The 23,733-nt window shown below is 35.0% G+C and overlaps 1 protein-coding gene across 1 annotated transcript in view; it reads left to right on the top strand.

Moving 5' to 3' along the window:
* The first annotated feature begins 4,266 nt into the window (after positions 1 to 4,266).
* LOC113324798 (DEAD-box ATP-dependent RNA helicase 7-like) overlaps positions 4,267 to 23,733 on the top strand; it is a 40,861-nt gene continuing 21,394 nt past the window's right edge. Inside the window, exon 1 of the mRNA XM_026573088.1 lies at positions 4,267 to 4,370. Within this exon, the coding sequence (XP_026428873.1) occupies positions 4,267 to 4,370 (104 nt within the window). The remainder of the gene's footprint in view (positions 4,371 to 23,733) is intronic.

Raw genomic sequence — 23,733 nt, 5'->3', positions numbered from 1 at the left:
GACTCCACGACGTTCATCTGATGAAGATGAAGAACTACTCGAGGAAACTTGTGGAACTTCATCGGTAAAAGGTATATGGAGACTTGAACTTATCTATCACTCAAAAGTCTATCTACTCTATCTCCAATTTTGAGACAAAAGTCGTATTGCTATATAGACTTCAATTATACACATTTGCTATTTCGAGCCAAGTTTATCTCGCTTATCTATTTCTCAAAATACGTGTTGGTAAGCTTTCGCTTTGGCCAAGTTCATCTTTATTCGTGACGAAAGTCATGTTGATTATTTCAATAACTTGAAAATCGCTTTGATGAAAATAGTTTGTGGATAACGACTATTTTAACATCCTCTAAGAAAGTTTCAATGATTGAAATGAGAGTTTAGAACAAGTAACCATGTTTGGATATAAACATAGTGTTTTCTCACATTTGTGTAAAAGTCCAAAACCGTGAACCTAAAGTATGCGTACCCGTACGTGTAATGGCGGTTGTTGGGATACCGGGAAAGTATGCGTACCCGTACGCATACTGACGGAAGTTTCACGTCCGTGAATTTCCGCTGGAGTTTGGAAGAGTGAATATGTATTCGCACCCGTACGCGAACTGGCGTAACCAAACTCGGTCCGGCTACTTTGGTATGCGTACCCGTTTTCATACTTAAGTAGTTTACTTTCTAAAATCGGTTTGTTCATGAACTAAAACATTTATATAATAAGGAATGCAATCTTTGCAAACTGTGGCTATAATGTTCATGAATTGATTCGAGTGAATCAAAATCGATTTTGCTTCGATTGTGTCTTGTATACTTCTATGAGATCTAAGCAATTTAACAACTCTCAAACTAGTTCATTTGAGTCATTTGAACTAGTTATGGTGAAGATGAATAAGGTTCATATGAAAGTGCTCATATGGATAACCATTGGTTAAGTATTGTTGAACCGGCTAAGTGTACACGTTTAGGTATGGTTACTCAAACCTAAATGAAGGTGCATTTCATTTGTGTATAACAAGCTAAGTTCGATCTAACGGTTGAAATATATTAGCTTGAATCTAATTAGGTTTTCATCTAACGGTGAATATTGAATGCTTTGTTACCAAGGTAACTTAGATTACAAACCCTGATTTGAAATCTATATAAAGGAGAACTCTAGCAACTGGGAAACCTAATCCCCACACCTCATGTGTGATACTAGTTTTATAAGCTAGAGTCGATTCTCCTTTAACCTTATGTTTTTCACGAAACCCTGTAGGTTAACGACTTGAAGATTTCATTGGAATTGTGAAGCCAGACCCAACTATTTTATCTGTAGTTGCGTGATCTGATCTTGTTGTTTTCTATCGTGATTGAGTGCAATCGTAAGATTGGATTGAGATTTATATCTCCGATAGGCAAGACAGAAAAGTAGTCACAAACATCTTCATCTCATCGTTTGTGATTCCACAATATCTTGTTTCGTTAATCGATTAAGATTATTGTGAGGTTATTGATAATACTAGGCTGTTCTTCGGGAATATAAGTCCCGGTTATCAATTGGTTCATGTTCACCTTGATTTTTCAAAAGACGTAACAAAAACTCGTAGGTATTTCTGTGGGAGATATATTTATCTATTCCCATAGAATTTTCTGTGTGAGACAGATTTGTTTATCAAGTCTTCGACTTTGGGTCGTAGTAACTCTTAGTTGTGGGTGAGGTCAACTAAAGGAATCAAGTGCGTAGTATCCTGCTGGGATAAAAAGACGTAAGGAACGCGACTGTACCTTGAATCAGTGTGAGATTGATTAGGGTTCAACTACATTCCAGACCGAAGTTAGCTTTGTAATAGGCTAGTGTCTATATCGGATTAGTACAGTGTGGTGTTCAAATCTGGACTAGCTCCCGGGGTTTTTCTGCATTTGCGGTTTCCTCGTTAACAAAACTTCTGGTGTCTGTGTTATTTCTTTTCCGCATTATGTTTTGTTATATAATTGAAATATCACAGGTTGTGCGTTTAATCGATTAATTGTAAATCCAACATTTGGTTGTTGATTGAAATTGATTGATCCTTGAACATTGGTCTTTGGTACCGTTCAAGTTATTTCTCTTATATTCAATCAGGCTCGGAAATTGTATTTGTTTGATTGTGGATTGAATTGAGAGATTGAGATATAACTCTTTGATATACTTTTTTATTAAGATTGAGTCCGCCTGTCCAGTAGATTCTCTTAAAAGTATATTGGAGTTAGTCCATACAGATTGCTAAGAGGAATATTGGGTGAGGTTGTTAGACCCCCACTCTTTCAATTTGTATCAGAGCAGGAAAATACGTTTAAGACCTCATAAGTCTGTGCTTTTAGCGATCTGAATATGGACAGTAGTGCTATCTCAATAAATGCACCACCAGATCCAGGGATTCCAGAATTCTCTCCCATGACTGATTTAATAAAATCTGTAGAAGAAAGTTTATCTAAACCTCCACCAGGATTAAAATCCCTTGAAGATTTTTTAGGAATTGAAAAGAAACTTGAAAGCTTATCCTATGATGTTGATCTATATCTCCAGAATGAACAAGAATCTCTTGACAGGCTAAATCAAGTTATGATGAATAATATTTATGCCGAGGTTGACATTGATTTACTAATCAGTGAGAGCAGTGCTCCTCCTCTGCTAATCCAATTAATTATAACAAAATAAACGTATTACAAGAGGAGTTTGAATCTGATCAGTCATCTGAGTATATCATTTCAATGCATGAGTCACTTCATTGCTCAGTTCCTGATGCCTCCTATCAAGATAGTAGTATTATCTTCTTTCATGAAGAAGTAAGGATGTCTTTTTTTAACGAAAGAGTTTCCCTTCGCAGTACTAAAAACTATATGCATAAATTGTCTTTCTTTTGTAGTAAAACAAGAAATCAGGAACAAAATCTTTTTTGTGGGATCTTGATGTTCTTTGAAAAACAAAAGAAAAAAACATCTGGGTGTCTTTCGATACTGGATGTTGTAAGAGCTGCTGGAAAGAAACTCTTTCTTGGTGTCATGGTGCATAAGGGTGTGTCTTTGTGAATTTCCTGGTAGAGCTTTGTTGAGTTTCTACTCCAAACTCTTTATTTTAATGTATTACCCAAACAGGTCCTAATTCGCACACATACGTTTCACACACTTTGAATCCGGTCCTATACGGGTTTGAATCTTGTTCTAGAACGTACCTGAACCGGCTCAGGTCCACTGTTTGACACAATAAAATAGGGAAGAATCTCTTCGTTTTATTTTCCCTCTCTTTCATCTCTTCTGTTCGTGTACGAAGAAGAAAACCACCAGTTCAGGAACACTCCTTCTCCTTTAATCATATTTCATCAACTTTTTGTATTTAATTTTATCCATTAAACTCGGGAGAATCTCATGTACGTTGGATCAAGAACTGTTTTCGCTTTTGTCAACATTTTGGAATTTCACCATTAACAACTGTTCACGAACCAAGTAAGTTCCTCAATTCTTCTTCTTTGAGAATTCATATTCAATAATGGCTTCTAGGAGAATTGGTCATATCAGAAGTTCAAGTGGTCAAGCTAGGGATAATTCCTTCTACGACCCTAGTATTCGTGCCAGGTTTGTTAACCATGCTGCTCGTGCTCTCTACTTGGAGTATAAGAACAAACAACCAATTTTTGAAAGGTACTATGATGAATCAGAAATTGTGGTACAAGGTTTAACTGCATCATTCACGAACCATTAGGAACTGCTCGTATTGAAATGACTGCTTATGCTAATATTCATGATCCTGACCCTGCCAATTGCATGTTCAAAATTATGGTAGGAGGTACTTCTTTTACTGTGGATAATAATATTATTGCTTACTTGTTGAATTTAACTCATATTGGTAGTGCTCGATTTCCTCCTCTTGAGAATGAAAGATTGACTCCACAGGTGATGTCAAATCATCTCTTTGATCGAGATGTTTCTCGGAGGGATGGAAAGATTAATGTTTGTAGTGCTGAGTTGTTTCTCAAATTTACTGCAAAACTTATTGTGGCCAACATGATGCGAAGCACTATTGGCAACAATTTATAGACCAGGTCTGTTGCTGAATTGATCTGTTATATTATTGAAGGTAGAGACATTGATTTCTGTGGACTTATTGTTAACCATATGATAAGTGTAAAACAGACTTCAAAGAAGACTCCTGGCTTTCCCTGACTCATCTCAAGGATTTGCAGTCACTTTAACATCACTTCTTTTGGTTCTGGGAGTGGTGGCCCAAAGGTTCTGAGTAAAGCAAGCATCAAAAAAATGAAGCGATCTTCAACCAGTACCCCAGCAAGTACTTTTGCAGCTGCAAACTCTGAACTTGTGTACCTTCAAGATGAAGTTGATTGCATGAAAGAGCAGTTGGGGTATGCTGAAGCAGAACATCCGGATCTAATCGAGAAGTTTTATGAAATTGCTAGAGATCATTATGGAAGAAGTGATTGATCTCTGCTCTGGTGTTTCTGTTATTTTGTCTGTTAAACTTCTTATGTTGATCCTGTTAAAACCGTTGTAATATATTTTATGATATTTAGCCTTGAATGATTTTATCTTTCAATTAAATTGCTAAATATGGGGATCTATAAGAAGTACAGATGGCGTGGTCAAAATTTAAGTCTATCATATGTCGGTATGAAAGTATTGATAAAAGATAGAATGAACTTTTGACAAACAAAATTTAAGCCTATTATGTCATTATGCAAATATTAATGGAAGATAGGATGAACTTTTGTTTACAAAGACAAAGTCTATTATATGTCATTGTGCAAATAGTGATGAAAAATAGAATGAATCTTTGTATATTCCGTAGTATCGATCTTCCCTGATCCATATCTTTATGTAAATATTGTGCGGCTCCGTAAGTTTTCTTATGTGAGCATTTCCGATTAAATTAATCATGGGTTCTCTTGTAGTTAATTTAGTTGAGATTTTTGGATACAAATTCATGTTTTATGTGATTTGTTAATGTCCAAAGAAATCCTTCTTTTCTTGTGAAAGTAAGGTCGCTCTTGTTGTTCTTTCGGGAATGACATTTTATGGGGGAGAGTTCTTAATTGAACTTGTTCTTAATTGCCAAATCTTTATGGGGAGTGCGGCTGTGGAATATTACAGGGGTTATCTTGTATCTTTATAAACTCCTTGATGAATGCATTTAGTTTCGGCTAGATGATTGCATCTAAAAAAGTTGATATGTGCTTTTCTTTTGGTCATGAAGTATCTCTATGGAAATTCATTAGGATCCCACTAATTTTCGTACCTTTGCTAATTTTATTGACAAAGAGGGGGAGAATTAATGTATAGTTCACAATACAAATACATGTTGTTTTCGGATCATTATGTAAGGGGGAGTGGTTTTCATGTGAGCTGAAGTATTGACTAAGGGGGAGTGATACATATCACCATAATATTGTTGTTAAATTTGTGATACAATTGAACGTTGATGTTGTATAATAATACTATGACACTGTATAACAGTGATTGAGAGCTATTGTTTTCTCATTGTTATAGCTACGGATCTTCAACAACTATGATGTTGAACTGAACATCTTTAGAATCATTGGAGTACTTGGAAGTGACGAAGATTTCGAGTAATGTTGAAGAACTAAGGAGATCAAGCATTTGGATGAGAAGCTACAAAGTTTATTTATTTTGTATTCCATATTTATTGATAGTTTTGTCACTAAAATTGACAAAGGGGGAGATTGTTAGTGCATTGCTCGGTCGAACTCGCAAGCGTTGATTTCTCAAGCTTGTTTGTCAAGTTTAGTTGCCAAAACTATAAGTCTTGATTTCTATTCTACTTATAACTAAGTCTCAGATTAGGATAGTAAGTTTAGTGGAGCTCTAGACTCCACGGCGTTAATCAAATGAAGACGAAGAACTACTCGAGGGAACTGGCGTAACCAAACTCGGTCCGGCTACTTAGGTATGCATACCCGTTTGCATACTTAAGTAGGTTACTTTCTAAAATCGGTTTGTTCATGAACTAAAATATTTATATAATAAGAAATGCAATCATTGAAAACCGTGGCTATAATGTTCATGAACTGATTCGAGTGAATCAAAATCGATTTTGCTTCGATTGTGTCTTGTGTACTTCTATGAGATCTAAGCATTTGAACAACTCTCAGACTAGTTCATTAAAGTCATTTGAACTAGTTATGGTGAAGATGAATAGGGTTGATATGAAAGTGCTCATATGGCTAACCATTGGTTAACTATTGTTGAACAGACTAAGTGTACACGTTTAGGTACGATTACTCAAACCTAAATGAAGGTGCATTTCATTTGTGTATAACAAGCTAAGTTCGATCTAACGGTTGAAAGATATTAGCTTGTATCTAATCAGGTTTTCATCTAACGGTGAATATTGAATGCTTTGTTCCCAAGGTAACTTAGATTGCAAACCCTGATTTGAAATCTATATAAAGGAGAATTCTAACAAATAGGAACCTAATCCCCACACATCCTGTGTGATACTAGTTGTATAATATAGAGTCGATTCTCCTTTAACCTTAGGTTTTTCAAGAAACCATGTAGGTTAACGACTTGAAGACTTTATTGGAATTGTGAAGCCAGACCCAACTATTTTATTTGTAGTTGCGTGATATGATCTTGCTGTTTTCTATCATGATTGAATGCAATCATAAGATTGGGTTGATATTTATATCTCCGATAGGCAAGATAGAAAAGTAGTCTTAAACATCTTCGTCTCATCATTTGTGATTCCACAATATCTTATTTCGTTAATCGATTAAGATTATTGTGTTGATTGATAATAGTACTAGTATGTTCTTCGGGAATATAAGTCCGGGTTATCTATTGGTTCTTGTTCACCTTGATTTATCAAAAGACGGAATAAAAACTCGTAGGTATTTCTTTGACAAACAGATTTATTTACTCCGATAGACTTTTCTGTGTGAGACAGATTTGTTTATCAAGTCTTCGACTTTGGGTCGTAGCAACTCTTAGTTGTGGGTGAGATCAGCTAAGCGAATCAAATGCGTTGTATCCTACTGGGATCAGAGACATAAGGAACACGACTGTACCTTGAATCAGTTTTAGATTGATTAGGATTCCACTACATTCTAGACCGAAGTTAGCTTTGCAGTAGGCTAGTATCTGTAGCGGCTTAATATAGTTTGTTGTTCAAATTTGGACTAGGTCCCGGGGGTTTTATGCATTTGCGGTTTCCTCGTTAACAAAACTTCTAGTGTCTGTATTATTTATTTTCCGCATAATATTTTCTTATATAATTGAAATATCACAGGTTGTGCGTTGAATCGATCAATTGGTAAATCCAACCTTTGGTTGTTGATTGAAATTGATTGATTCTTGAACATTGGTCTTTGGTACCGTTCAAGTTATTTCTCTTATATTCAATCGGGCTCGCAAATTGTATTTGTTTGATTGCGGATTGAATTGGGAGATTGAGATATAACTCTTTGATATACTTTTTTATTAAGATTGAGTCCGACTGTCTAGTTGATTCTCTTAAAAGTATATTGGAGTTAGTCCATACAGATTCCTAAGCGAAATATTGGGTGAGGTTGATAGACCCCTCTTTTTCAAACACGAAGGTTGTTTAGATTTGATGAGTGAGTCTTGATCAAACGTTTTTGTTAGAGCACTGCTCGGTTGAACCCACTAGCGTTGGTATGTCAAGTTAGTTGTCAATTTTAGTTGCCAAAATGCATTCTTGATTTATCATACTAAAGATAGTTTCGGACTAGATTAGGTCTAAGAAGTTGAATCGAAGCTATCCTTAAAGGATGAAGATTGAAGATTGAAGACTACAAGAAGACATCAACAAGTACTTCATCAAAAAAGGTATGTGATTGATTTCATTTGGATTCTTGTTCAATTCTACCTTTCTAATCTATCAAGATAAATGCTCACTCTATGGAACAATTCCAATGACGGTAAATGTACATTTATGTATATATACTTGAGGATATTTGATTCATGACCTTGGAGACAATAACCTTTATACTTATAAAGAATATCATGTTATAGTGAATGAGCTTATGAATCCAACGATCCAAGAATCACTCAATTCCGAGTTATAACGATTTATTAAAGTTCGTTAGTAGGAAACAATTCATGGGCTGTTTGTAACAGTTCATGGACTTGGGCCCAATTACGTGACTAAAAGCTATTTTTGGTCAAGTTGGTGATGTTTCCTTGTCTAAGCAAGATGGCTATTAATCCAAACATATTTGACTACCATATTAAAGTGTTTGTGATAACTTTTAATTCCTGCCTAAGTTAGCATGTGATTTATTCACATAAATAAATATTTGCTAATTAATTATTTATGCATAATATTTGTAACTTAGGAAAGACTCCCATATTTAGGAGAGTCTTGAAAAAGGAAAATAGCTTTTCTTAGCTTCCAAGCTATTGTTCATTATAAATAAAAGGTTCGTGAGTTTACACGTTTTTCATCCTCTTTTGGAAAATAGGTGTAATCTTTGAAGGTTGTTTCCATGTCTTCTGTTCTTCATGAAAAAGAGTGAGATAAAGTCTTTGTATTGGGGATCACAAAGCCAAGTTGAATTAAATCTTCGTGATTTATTATACAACTTGTAATCTAGGTTTTTCACCTCTTGTCTATTCTAAGATTTTCTCTTCTGATATAAAGCATTCCATAGTTCTAGTTATTCTTGTTGTAGAGTTATTAGGTTTCTCTTCCTATTTTTGAAGAGTATAATAATCCCTAATCTACAAGTTCGTTTTGATATTACTTTTACCTAGTAATTGTTTTTAATCAAAATAAACACAAGATTTCCAAAAACTTGATTCACATCTAAAGGGAAATCAAACCGGTGTTTTGTGCAAACAAAATATCGAATCGTATCAATCGCGGTGGTGTATCTTCTAAAGAGAACCTTGGGTTCTGCTAGAAGATTTATGTGAAGAATTTCTAAAGAGAATCAGTATTCTGCTAGGAGTTCTACAAGTGTTGAAGAAGGTATTACATCTAGTCCGAATAGGTAGTAGGAAATTGGTGTAACAACTTTTAATCAGTGTGTGTTTATTCTGGACTAGGTGGACTAGGTCCAGGGGTTTTTCTGCATTTGCGGTTTCCTCGTTAACAAAATTCTGGTGTCTGTGTTATTTCTTTTCCGCATTATACTTTATTTATATAATAGAAATATCACAGATTGTGCGTTAAGATCAATTAGTTCTTGTATCCGGCCTTTGGGTTGTTGAGTGATTTGATTGACACTTGAACATTGGTCTTTGGTACCGTTCAAGTTAATCCTCTTACATTCAACCGGGCTCTCAAATTCCTATTTGCTGATTGCGATTGAATCAAGAGATAGAGATATAAAACTATTCGATATACTTTTTATAGATTGAGTGTAACTATTTAGTTGATTCTCTTGAAAGTATATTGGAGTTTGTCTATTCAGATTGCCAAACGAAATATTGGGTGTGGTTGTTAGACCCCCGCTTTTTCAATGGTATCAGAGCAGGCAAGCACGCTAAGACCTCATAAGCCTGTGTTTGTAACAATCTGATTCTATGGACAGAGGTGCTATGTCTATAAACATACCACCAGTCTTCGATGGCACGAACTATTTATGGTGGAAAATTGTTATGCGCTCTTTCATTCAAGCGCGAGATTTTCAATCATGGATTTGTATCGTTAATGGCTATGATCATCCATCAGTTACAGTAGACGGTGTAACTGTTGAAAAGAATATTGGTGATTATAATGATCTTGAGATTCTTGTTGCAAAGCAAAAATCTGAAGGATTAAATGCGATCATCCACGCCATTACCCCAGATCTTCAGCACCACGTTACTACGTGTAATAAGTCTAAAGATGCTTGGGATATCTTAGAAACCGTATTCGAAGGAAATGCCGCAGAGAAAGAAGTGAGGCTTCAATACCTAGCATCTGACTGGGAAAACTTTCGCATGTCTGATGATGAAACCTTTGATAAGTTTGACCAAAGACTTTCTCAAATAGTTAACGCCTCATATTCATTAAGAAGAACTATTCCAGAGAAAGATATTATGTGCAAAATTCTCAGGTCTCTACCATCAAGATACGAGTCTAAGAAACACGCCATTGAAGAAGCAAACGATCTTTCTACACTCTCCAGAAATACTCTTGTTGGAAAGTTAAAGATCTTTGATAATGAACACGCAAGAAAAGAGGTGATTTCTCTTAAAGCTGCAAACAGTTCTGAATCCTCTAAGGATAAATCTGGTTCGCCAGATACTAAGGATGTTATTCCACGACAATTTAGAAAATTCTTGAGAGACAAGAAAAAGAGTTTTTATAAAATTGTAACATCTCCTAAGGATGATGTACAACGCTATAACTGTCGTGGTTTCGGGCACTTGTCTTCAGTATGTCCTAGCTGGAGCCGTAGACAATCGACATATGCAGCAGATTTTCCTACTTTTGATGATGGACCTGAATATTATAATCCTCAAGAGCTCATAGGCGAGGTTGCATTAGCTTCTGGAAAAATTCTTTCGGATACTGATTCTGATTCTGACGAAGAAGTGTTCCATGTTGATCCAGTTGCTAATAATCTTCTTAAAGAATGTCATCGGAAACTTTCAGAAGCTGAGAGCACCATTTCCAGTGAGAAAGTTAAATATGACATACTTTGTAGTCGAAATAAAGACTTGCAAGACCAACTTGATTCTAGTGGTGCAAGAGATTATCTCAAAGAAATACGAAAGCTTAAAGAAGAAATTGCCGAAGGTCGTGATCGGGAAATTATTCTTCAAGCAAAGCTAGATAACTTGGAGAAAATTGAGGTAAACTTGTTATTTGATTCGGAAAAAGAAGATCTCAAAGTTCAATGTGAATCATCCAAGAATGATCTAGTTATTGCGCTTGAGAAGGTCAAAAGTTTGGAAGAAGAAAACTCGAGCTTAAAAGAGAGTTAGTCTAGAAATAGCAGCTCAGATAAATTAACCTCGATATTGGGAGCATGTAGAATTCATCGTGATACACGAGGATTGGGCTATGAAGGAATAAACACTCATAGTATTTGTAAAGAGGTAAAAATTTTCAAAGCTAAAGATTCTTCTCAACCAAAACCTTCCACGGTTGAAAAAAATAAAGTATCTCTATCAACTGCTGATAACGAAAAGAGGAAATCCTGTCAAGTTCCAAAGCAAGCACATAAACATTCAGGTAACACTAAACATAACTTTTTCCATTCTACTAAACATTGTTTCTATTGTGGAAAACCAGGTCACTCGCAAAAGAATTACAGATTTCTTAAACGAAATAAAATCAGATCTTATTCTGTTAAAATGACAAGATCTGATGTTCCAAACTGGAGAAAAACTGAGTCTCATAATATCAGTTTTTTCAGCATTCACCCCAAGAAGTTCCATATTATATTGGGGAGAAAAAGAAATACGTTGCTCCAAAAGTTGCTCAGAAATGGGTACCAAAGAAGACCAATAAAACAAAGAGTACTATTAAGAAGGATCTCCCAGAAAAGAGTTCTACAAGGGATAACATCTTACAAAAGGTATGGAACAGTTATTGAAAGTTTCAAGGAAGTTGTTAAATTCCTAGATTTCATATTTGATTTTGTTTCGAATACCTGTCGTGAGCAAGATTTTGCTCACTTCAACACAACCTGATTGTGTTGAAAGTGCATCCTCACCATGAAGCCCTATTAAATGCGGTGAGGATTGCAAAACAATTGGGGCGCACATATTGTGTTGGGTAATTTCTGAATACGAGGAACAATTTATTGTTTCGAGCTGAGTCTAACTCGCTTACATATTTCTCAAAATATGTGCTGGTAAGCTTTTGCTTCAACCAAGTTCATCTTTACCTAGTGACGAAAGTCATGATATGTTTCAATCACTTTGAAAATTTCTTTGACGAGAAATGGTGTAACAACTATATAACGTCCTCTAAGAAAGTTTCAATGATTGAAATGAGAGTTTAAATTACATAACCAATGATGGACATAAGCATTGTTGTGGAAACACATTTATGTATAAGTCATATTCCTTGAACCAAAGTTTGCGAACTTTGTTGATCAAGAGAACCGGAAGAATGGTGTGAGCCAAGTCCGTGAACTCAGTCCGCGAACTGCCGAAGTTCTCAAACCCGAGAATTTCAGCTGGAGTTGACAAACTACTTGCGTGAAGCCAAGTCCGCGAACTCAGTCCGCGAACCCAGTCCGCGAACCGACGAAGTTCTCATACCCGAGAATTTCTGCTGGAGTTTGTAAACTCTGCCCGGTAACTTAAGTTCGCGAACCTAGTCTGTGAACTTGAGTTAGGTTATATCTAAAGACGATTGTTTGTGAACTTATACTTATTTAACTAAGGAATGCATTTTGAAAATCGTGGCTATAAAGTTCATGAACCGATTCAAGTGAATCAAATCGTCTTTGCTTCAATTGTGTCTTGTGTAGTTACATAAGATTTCCTTGCAATTGAACAACTCTCTAAATAGTACATTTGAGTCATCTGAACTAGTTATGGTTAAAATGAATATGGTTAGATACCACGCGTACGAGTCTTAATTACCTAACTTTATTTGTGATTGGAATTCTTAAATATAATAAGTTAGAAGCAATTATCAAAGCCATGGATGTTGGTGTTTATTGTCAAAGAATCTTTTTCATACTCTTATGGTAACCATTCTTGGTGTAAATCCTTATGGAAAAGATTATTCTTCCTTCTAAGCATATCAATTCTTGTTCATACAAGTTTGTATTTTAGAAAAGATGATTACAATATTTGATCTTCATGATTACATATTGTGTATTATTACCATGAGATAGTTCTATTGTTCAGTAACTTGATCTCATGAGAGACTTTCAATGATTGGTTCTTAGTTCGCATCTCCTTGTGGGTTTTCTAAAATCCAATATATAAATCCTTATCTCTGGAGTAAGGTCACTCTTGTTGTTCTTTCGGGAATGAGATCAAATGGGGGAGAGTTCTTTTGAACTTGTGCTTAATGGCCATATCTTGAGGGGTGTGCGGCTGTGGAATTTTAGAGGGGTTATCTTGTATCTTTAAACTCCTTGATGAATGCATTTATCTTCGGCTTTATGATTGCATCTAAATTAGTTGGTATGTATTTTTCCTTTTATCATGAAATGTCTCCCTCGGAAATTTCATTATGATCTCGTTCTTGTACTTTGCCAATTTTATTGACAAAAAGGGGGAGAATTAATATGTATTTCACACTACAAATACATATGGTTTTCGGATCATTATGTAAGGGGGATTGGTTTCCATGTGAGATGGAGTATTAACTAAGGGGGAGTGATACATATCACCGTAGTATTATTGTCAAAGTTATGATACAATGAAACTTTGATGTTGTGTAATAATACTCTGATGGATCTCAACAAGTACAAGTTGAACACACGCAGAGTTGAAGAACCAAGGAAATCAAGCTTGTCGATTTTGCTTTTAACAAGTACAAGCCATATGTAAAATGATTTTGTCACTAAAGTTGACAAAGGGAACCGCTCGGTTGAATCCACTAGCGTTGGTATGTCAAGTTAGTTGTCAATTTTAGTTGTAAAAATGCATTCTTGATTTAGCATACTAAATATAGTTTCAGACTAGATTAGGTCTAAGAAGTTGAATCGAAGCTATCCTTAAAGGATGAAAATTGAAGATTGAAGACTACAAGAAGACATCAACAAGTACTTCATCAACAAAGGTATGTGATTGATTTCATTTGGATTATTGTTCAATTCCACCTTTCTAATCTATCAAGATAAATGCTCACTCTATGGAACAATTCCAATGACGGTAAATGTACACTGATGTATATATACTTGAGGATATTTGATTCATGACCTTGGAGACAATAACCTTCATCCTTATAAAGAATCTCATGTTATAGTGAATGAGATTATGAATCCAACGAGCCAAGAATCACCAATTCCGAGTTATAACGATTTTTATTAAAGTTCGTTAGTAGGAAAAAATTCATGGGATGTTTGTAACAGTTCATGGACTTGGGCCCAATTACGTGACTAAAAGCTATTTTTGGTCAAGTTGGTGATGTTTCCTTGTCTAAGCAAGATGGCTATTAATCCAAACATATTTAATTACCATATTAAAGTGTTTGTGATAACTTTTAATTCCTGCCTAAGTTAGAATGTGATTTATTCACATAAATAAATATTTGGTAATTAATTATTTAATTATTTATTTATGCATAATATTTGTAACTTAGGAAAGACTCCCATATTTAGGAGAGTATTGAAAAAAGAAAATAGCTTTGCTTAGCTTCCAAGCTATTGTTCATTATAAATAAAGGGTTCGTGAGTTTACACGTTTTTCATCCCCTTTTGGAAAATAGGCGTAAGCTTTGCAGGTTGTTTCCATGTCTTCTATTCTTCGTGAACAAGAGTGAGATAAAGTCTTTGTATTGGGGATCACAAATCCAAGTTGAATTAAATCTTTGTGATTGATTATACAAATTGTAATCTATGTTTTTCACCTCTTGTCTATTCTAAGGTTTTCTCTTCTGATATAAAATCATTCAAGAGTTGTTGATCATAAGCCCTAGGTTTTGATAGATTTCAGTTTCCGATTGTATACCAACACTTGTTAGTCGAAATCGGAGACTAGAAAGAAAAACTTCTATTGAGGCATCTCGTAAAAATCCTTGAGAAGTTTTAAACAAGATATCTCTAGATTTATTCTAGTTATTCTTGTTGTAGAGTTATTAGGTTTCTCTTCCTATTTTTGAAGAGTATAATAATCCCTAATCTACAAGTTTGTTTTGATATTACTTTTACCTAGTAATTGTTTTTATCAAAATAAACACAAGATTTCCAAAACCTTGATTCACATCTAAAGGGAAATCAAACCGGTGTTTTGTGCAGACAAAATATCGAATCGTATCAATCGCGGTGGTGTATCTTCTAAAGAGAACCCTGGGTTCTGCTAGAAGATTTGTGTGAAGAATTTCTAAAGAGAATCGGTATTTTGCTAGGAGTTCTACAAGTGCTGAAGAAGGTATTACATCTAGTCCGAATAGGTAGTAGGAAATTGGTGTAACAGCTTTTAATCAGTGTGTGTTTATTCTGGACTAGGTCCTGGGTTTTTTTTTGCATTTGCGTTTTCCTCGTTAACAAAATTATGGTGTATGTGTTATTTCTTTTCCGCATTATATTTTATTTATATAATAGAAATATCATAGGTTGTGCGTTAAGACCAATCAGTTCTTGTATCCGGCCTTTGGGTTGTTGAGTGAATTGATTGACACTTGAACGTCGGTCTTTGGTACCGTTCAGGTTAATCCTCTTACATTCAATCGGGCTCGCAAATTCCTATTTGCTGATTGCGGATTGAATCAAGAGATAGAGATATAAAACTATTCGATATACTTTTTATAGATTGAGTCTAACTGTCTAGTTTATTCTCTTGAAAGTATATTGGAGTTTGTTTATTCAGATTGCCAAACAAAATATTGGGTGTGGTTTTTAGACCCCCGCTTTTTCAGTTTTTCTCTAATTGAATCTTCTTTAACAATATCCTCAAGAGTACTAATCTTTTCACATTGTAGAGTAGTTTCTTGAACATGTTTTTCGATATTATTAGTGAAGGACTCAATGATGCTGTAGAGTTCCCGTTCTCGACCAAGAGACTTCTCAAGCTCATCAATGAGGTGATCATGTTTTTCTTCAAGAAACTTTATCTTAGCTCCTTGAGAGTCAATAATCTCAGCAGATTCTTTTAGAGTTATGGTGAGTCCCATTTCAGCTTCAGATATAATATTAAATATGACATCAGAGGAAAAGTTATCAGAATATGATAGCAAAAAATTCTTACCTCGGGATTCGGAAGAATCGGCAAAGGAGTTATCCTTAGAGGTAAGCCCAAGACATTTAGCATAATCAAAACTTTTGGAACTCATTTCTATGTTCGCGAGTTTGAGATAAAAAACTATCCACACAAATCAGATTGCCACAAACACAGACTTATGAGGTCTTAAACGTGTTTGCCTGCTCTGACACCAATTAAAAAAGCGGGGGTATAACAACCTCACCCAGTATTTCTTTTAGGGAATCTGTATGGACAAACTCCAATATAATTCCAAGAGAATCAACTAGACGGTTAGTCTCAATCAATGGAAATATATCAAAGAGTTGTATCTCTGTTTCACAATGTAATCAGCAAATCAAACAGATAAAAATCCGCGATTCTGATTATTATGTGAAACAACTTGAACAGTACCAAATACCAATGTTCGAGTGCCAATCAATTTATATCAACAACCAAAGGTTGGATTATCTAATTGATTGAACTACGCAAAATTTGTGATATTTTAATTATATAAACAAATATAATTCGGAAAAGAAATAACATAAAAACCAGAAGTTTTATTAACGAGGAAACCGCAAATGCAGAAAAACCTCGGGACTTAAACCAGATTTGAACACCACGCTGCACTAAGCCGCTATAGACACTAGCCTACTCCAAGTTAACTTCGGATTTGAGCCCTAAAAAATCTCATACTGATCAAGGTACACTCGCGTTCCTTAGGCCTATGAATCCCAGTAGGACTCTATGCACTTAATTCCCTTAGATGATCTCACCCACAACTAAGATTTGCTACGACCCAAAGTCAAAGACTTGATAAACCAATCTGTCTCCCACAGAAATACCTATGAGTTTTGTTCCGTCTTTTGATAAATCAAGGTGAACAAGAACCAATTGATACACCGGTCTTATATTCCTGAAGAACAGCCTAGTAATATCAATCACCTCACAACAGTCTTAACCGTATGGTAGCGCAACAAGATATTGTGGAATCACAAACGATGAAATGAAGATGTTTGTGACTACTTTTTATCTTGCCTATCGGAGATTAAATCTCGAGCAAATCTTAGAGAAGATAGTACTTAATACGATAGAAAAAAGCAAGATCAGAACACACAACTACAGAGAAAATAGTTGGGTCTTGCTTCACAATCCCAATGAAGTCTTCAAGTCGTTAACCTACAGGGTTTTGGAAAAAACCTAAGGTTAAAGGAGAATCGAATCTTGTCCCAACTAGTATCACAAAAAAGGTGTGGGGATTAGGTTTCTCAGTTGTTAGAGTTCTCCATTATATAGTCTTTAAATCAGGGTATGCAATCAATGCTACCTTGGTAACAAAGCATTCAATATTCACCGTTAGATGAAAACCTGATTAGACTCAAGCTAATATCTTTCAACCGTTAGATCGAACTTAGCTTGTTATTACACACAAATGAAAAGTGACTTCATTTAGATATGAGTAACCATATCTAAACGTGTACACCTTGTTGGCTCAATAACAGTTAATCGAAGTTAGCCATATGAACACTTTCATATCAACCTTATTCATCTTAACCATAACTAGTTCAAATGACTCAAATAAACTAGTTCTGGAGTTGTTCAATTGTTTTATATTCTCATCGAAGTACACAAGACACAATTGAAGCAAAATCGATTTTGATTTACTCAAATCAATTCATGAACATTATAGCCACGGTTTGTAAAAGATTGCATTCCTTAATATATAAATGTATTAGTTCATGAACAAACTGATTTTAGAACATAACCTACTCTGGTATACAAACAGGTACGCATACTTAAGTGGCCGGACATGAACTTTACGCCAGTACGCATACGGGTATGCATACTAAGTTCCCGGACTTTCATTAACCAACCAGTACGCATACGGGTATGCATACTATGATTCCTGGATTTGGAATAACATGCAACAGTTTAGCATACAAGTACGCATATTGTGCTATATCCAATCATGGTAAATTGTTCTAAACTCCCATTTCAATCATTGAAACATTCTTAGAAGAAGACAATAGCTGTCTCACACAAACTATTAGCTTCAAAGTAATTTTCACGTGATCGAATGATCAATACGAAACCATCCGAGTCTACATCAAATGAATGTCTCACACAAATCATGTAAGATGTTACTAGGCGATTTTCACATGATCATCTTTTGACTTTCGTCAAGAATATAAGATGAACTTGGTTAAAGCTAAAGCTTACCAACACATATTTCGAGAAATATGTAAGTGAGTGAAATTCAGCTCGAAATGTCAAATGTGTATATTCGAAGTCTATATAGCTATACGACTTTTGTCTCAAATTGGAGATAGAGTAGATAGACTTTTGAGTGATAGATGATTTCAAGTCTCCACATACCTTTTGTTGATGAAGTTCCACAAGGTCCCCTTAGTAGTTCTTCGTCTTTAATCGATGAACGCCGTGAAGTCTAATGCTCAACTACACATTCTATCCTAATCCGAGACATAGCTATAAGTAGACTAGAAATCAAGACTTATAGTTTTTGAAACTAAACTTGACAAACAAGCTTGAGATAGCAACGCTTGCGAGTTTGACCTAGTAGTGCACTAACATGCACGACAATATTTTTTTTAACGAGGAAACCGCAAATGCAAAAAATCCCTGGGACCTAGTCCAGTTTTGAATACTCTCAGAATTAAGCTGCTATATACAAAATCTAATACCAACTTCGTATAATTGAGACCAAGCAGACTACCCCTAGCTACTTAGTTTCGTCAGTATCCCTGCGCTTTCGACTTCTAGAGTCACGCACGTGAATAGCAAGTCCTTTGGATAGTATTCCAAACAGCAAATGAAGAATCTGTTTGGTAACCACCCTAATCAATCTTGATAGAAGATATGTAAGTTGTTGACAAAGGCTCATCTGTTTAATCTGTTAAACTCCTATGTCTGGTTAGATAAATCTATCTTTTGGTTACCGAAATAATCAAAGTATAGATTCGCAGTAAATCAATATAAATCTTAAAGAGAAACTATAAAGTGATGCCCATATCATGCAACTAATCAATCAAGCTTATCAATGATAAACCAATTCTAGTTGGATCCCAACCGATCAAGGTTTGTGAACTAAATTCACAAGATACAAAACTAATAAGAATTTTTCTTCGTCTTCAAATCTTTTATTGCGTTCAATGACCTGCACAACAACACTTGAATCCTCTTGTGATCAATCACGTACATAACGAAGTCTGTTAACAATAGATTATCACAAGATGTCTTTAGATCCGAAGATGGTTCTAAAGATCATGTCGGTATTTTGCTCTAGTTTGAGTGAGCTTTATATCAGAAGAGAATGTTCTCAAGAATAAACAAACTAGGTGCAATCAAAGTTACAACAATCGTTAGTTAATAAAATCAATAATCGAAAAATAATAACACTGCAATTATCTAGTTTCCTACCAACGGTACTCTTAGAGCTTCTTAATCCCACAGAAGTCTTTAAACGAGCAGTCGTAAGAGATTCCGCCTAATTAGGGAACTTTCCTCTCCTAATAGACGGCTCCACCGGAAACTACAAGAAATGAAGTTTGCCTAGCTCTTAAGATAGTTTGCAAGAAATGCAAACTCAAGTATTTATAGACCAAGGCTGTATGGCAACAAGAAAATTCCAAAACCGAAATATTCTCAAGATATGCATTAAAGTACCTAAATTCGGTTTTCCTATTTCCAGTTAATGTTAACCAACATTTCCGAAAACTCTCATAGAAAAACTTCTATTATTAGTCTAGCACATCAACTAATAATATTTTCCAGAGGATATTCTTTAATTGCTGGTAATTAAAACATATATGATGAAAATCATAATTAAATGCTTTTCAATATTTCAGACCAGGGATCACCTTGAGCATCAAGGAATATCTTTGAACAATAAATGCTAAGAGTTATCTACACGTTCAAATATATCGACATCTGGAAGCTTCTCATCTTGAAAAAGCCGAAACCCTAACTCATTCACACCATGAAGAAATATGTGAACCATGGTTATTGGTTTTGTGCACGGAACCGATTAAACCATCGCTCCAAAATATATTGTGACCGGTTATAACATGATTCTACATGCTGTAATCGGTTACATCTTTCTCTATGAAGTAGCTTGTGACCGGTTACACCTTGCTTCCTGAAGTATCTTGTGATCGGTTACACCCTGCTTCCCAAAAGGTAGCTTATGACTGATTACAACTAATTTCCCAATTCATCTTGTGATCGGTTATACCTTGGTTCCCAAAGTAACTTGTGACCAGTTACAACTTGCATTCCAATATAGCTTGTGATCCGTTATACCTTGATTTCCAATGCAGCTCATGACTGATTACAACTATCTATATTATATAGGCTATGACCGGTTATACCTCAAGTATCAAAAAAGTAAAGATAGCTTCTACCATAGTCATCTTCCATTGGTCATCCAAAAGATATTCGATGAAATAACAAGACCAATCATGATTTCCCTTTCGATTATGAAAACAAGTTCATACATCTACTTCCATAGTCTCATGTAAAGATACATAGTTTTCTAGGATGAAATCACACATGTGTGATTATCGAATAATCGCACTATCTTGTAATCGAGTTTTTTACCGTGCAAGGATTTTCTTGACAAGATTTTAATGAAGCAAATAAGCAACATCGTTCACATCATTGTGAGCTTCCGGTGTTCAAGTTTTTCAAATGGTTTTTCCTAGCTACATGTTCTCAACGATAAACAAAGCCCGAAGTGTTGTACCTTTTGTTGTCCAGTTTTTGTCTCAACAGATTTTTCCGGCAAGGTTTTGGTGAACTGATATCTTACTGGCATGGTGGTCACCCAAGTGGGAGTGTTGTAAATGTTTGTCATTACACAGTTTGCCACCATTGGTTAAACATCTTATGTTTAGATCGCTATATGAGGTGTAGTTTTGTGTGACACTCGATATGCCAGCATCAACAGGTATAAAACGTGTCCCGTTATTAATCTTCTCATGTATGTGTATATACCCAATTTGGGTTCATCCGTTTGGAAGTAAGGAGAAGCTAATAAGAGTTCTCAGTATCTCTCGTGACATTTACGTTTTCATTCTATAGCTCATTAATACTTTGCATTATAGTATTTAGATAGTGTTGCATGTCACTCTAATCCTTAAAAGGACTAACTCAATAATTCACCCACGTTGAGTGGTGAGGAAACCCACCTCACCGTTCAATGCTGAACACTACCCACCCATAGTATTTCATAAATCCATAATTGGACAAAGGAGAGCGATTCCTATCTTTTCTCACAGAAATTCCCAACTTTCTGCAATCAGATATTCCGTGAGAAAAAGAAAGGAGAAAAAAAACTTATTTCCACGAAAAAAAAGTATATGAGTTTTTTTGCGTTTGATCTCCTTCTTCTCTCGATCTTTCAATTTTTATTTTGCAGTCTGAGTTACATTAAAAACGATAAATCTTACTGAGAGAAACAAAACAAGTGTATGATTTTTTGTGTGAAAATAAGAGATGTGAAGAACAAAGATGATAAGAAAGATGAATTGGTTAGTAAAGACAAACTATAGGGTTTGCTCTCCTAATCTTTAGCTTATCTTGTGTTCTTACTTGATGATTTAATTATGCTTGATCAAGTTTTATTTTGATTGAGATATTTAATCACCATTACGAATCTATGTGCAGAAGAACAACATGTCAAAAGTATATAGAAGACATAATCCCATAGGATGGTAAATTATTTTTCATAATGGTATATACTTTTATTAATCTGTGAAATTCAATTTCGATTTCAAAGCGTATTTCAATTTCCTTAAAAACGTATATTCCCGAGTATGGGAGTAATTACAACGTGTTCATAGTGTTTGAAGAAATGTTTCACTGGAAAAAAACCACTTTCTTAACAGCTGCCTTGGCATAGCCTTTTGCTTCCACTTTTTTTGTTCATGTATATTTATACGATTCTCTTTACATTAGCAGGTGAAGTGATTAATTTACTTGTTTCCTTTCATGAATATGAATTAATTGTAAAAGGGGCACCGATAGAGATCATTATTACAATATTACCCAGACAGAACACAAACATCGCACACCAGTTGCCTAATTACTAAAATCACTTATATTAGGATAATTCAAGCATATCCTTGAAGACAATAATTACACAAATTGTCAAACGAAAATTCTCTCTACATCCTTATAGTGCATCTTCTGATTTTCTATCGATTACCTTTTTTTTTGTATGACAGGTGGAAATACAGGGTTGTTCAACTAGCTGGTGAATTACACAACCTAAATAAGAGCAATCAAGATTTAATGCATCGTATCAGGTGAAGTAAAACGTGAACGACCATAAATAAGAGAGATACAATCAGGTTACACTGATGCATCTCTTGGAAAGAATGTTAAAGGAGTAAGATGGGTATAGTTTGTAACACATTTAGGTAATTTATCCATTTGATGATGATGAAACTAAGGATACTATAGAAAGGATAAGAAGTTAAAAAGTTGAGAACAAAAGAAAAATGGTATGTGTAAATATAGTTGATGTTTAAATTGTTGTTTTGGTAGAGCTTGATAAAAGTTTAGAGAAAAGATGGATGGATTAAATTCGGGAGGGGAGGGAGTGAGAGAGTAAGAGAAGTGATTTTTTAAGACTTGATTAGATTCTTGCAATAACAGATAGTAGTAATACAAGTGAAGAGGAATAACCTTTATTTATAGTATCCCAATTAGTAAGAGTCCATATGCATATTGGGAAGATGATATAGAGTTGTATGGAAATTTCTGAGATCTGGAAGTTGCAAAGGTTTACGTACGCAATTCAAGTAGCATGTAAAATGCTGATGAGCATTATGATTTGGATAGGCGGAGCGAACCATGACTATTCTCAATGAAATACCTAATTTAGGTAAATGATTTAATGCCACCAAATTCATCTCATATCTCCTGAACTCTCTACACAAACCTGCTTTCTGGTGCATTTGCATTACCTAACTTTACCTTAAAAAGTACAATTGCCGGACCCATCTTATTCGATATTAACATATAGAAGTTCAGGGAAGGTAGGGTAATAAAAAATAAAATGTTGCTCAGATCCTTAGTTTGTGTGTGATCAATCTCTAATCTAGTACGGGAAGAATCTACCTTCTAAACTAGACAACATGTAGACCGAGAATATCGTTACATGACAGGATATCCTCTGAGATTTTAATTAATGGATAAATTACTTGTCGCACTCCATGAAAGGGTGTTTGTAAATAGGCATGAATAAATGACCAGTTTACCTGCTTCTATTGTTCACTGAACCGAGCTCTTTTCCACCGGTTAACAACCATGTATTTATGAGTCTGTGATGAGAATTAAAACATGTCTTGAAGTTACATCCTTTGAGATATGCAATGAAGCTTTAATACATTGTGACACCAAATTAAAACCTCATTGAACCCGGTGCATTTTCACGAGCTACATACTGATTTTAACTGTTGTTTTGTTTGGTGGAAAATTATAACTGTTATGAGAAGTTAAAATATGTCCAGTGTGTAGGACATGTTGAAAAGACGAGGGTACCCAAATACATCACAATCTTTTAAATATAAACCTATAAGTCTGATACCAAGTGTGATCGTCTATGAACTAAGTCGAGACAATATAACAACTTGATATTCACTTGATAATAATTGTGGTCCGAAACCGATTTACTATAGGATCAACATCAGGTGATTAAGATTAACTTACAAGTGTAATTTACTTTATTATAATAAGAATGCGGAAGTAAAGTAAATGACAAAACAAGATTTTGTTAACGAGGAAGCCACAATTGCAGAAAACCCCCGGGACCTAGTCCAGTTTTGAATACACTCAGAATTAAGCAGCTATACAAAACCGAAATATTCTCAAGATATTCATTAAAGTACCTAATTTCGTTTT

The sequence above is a fragment of the Papaver somniferum genome, chromosome 11 (genome assembly GCF_003573695.1).
Source record: "Papaver somniferum cultivar HN1 chromosome 11, ASM357369v1, whole genome shotgun sequence".
NCBI lineage: Eukaryota > Viridiplantae > Streptophyta > Magnoliopsida > Ranunculales > Papaveraceae > Papaver > Papaver somniferum.
The sequence above is the reverse complement of the archived record's forward strand: the minus strand, read 5'-3'. Positions and strand labels throughout refer to the sequence as shown.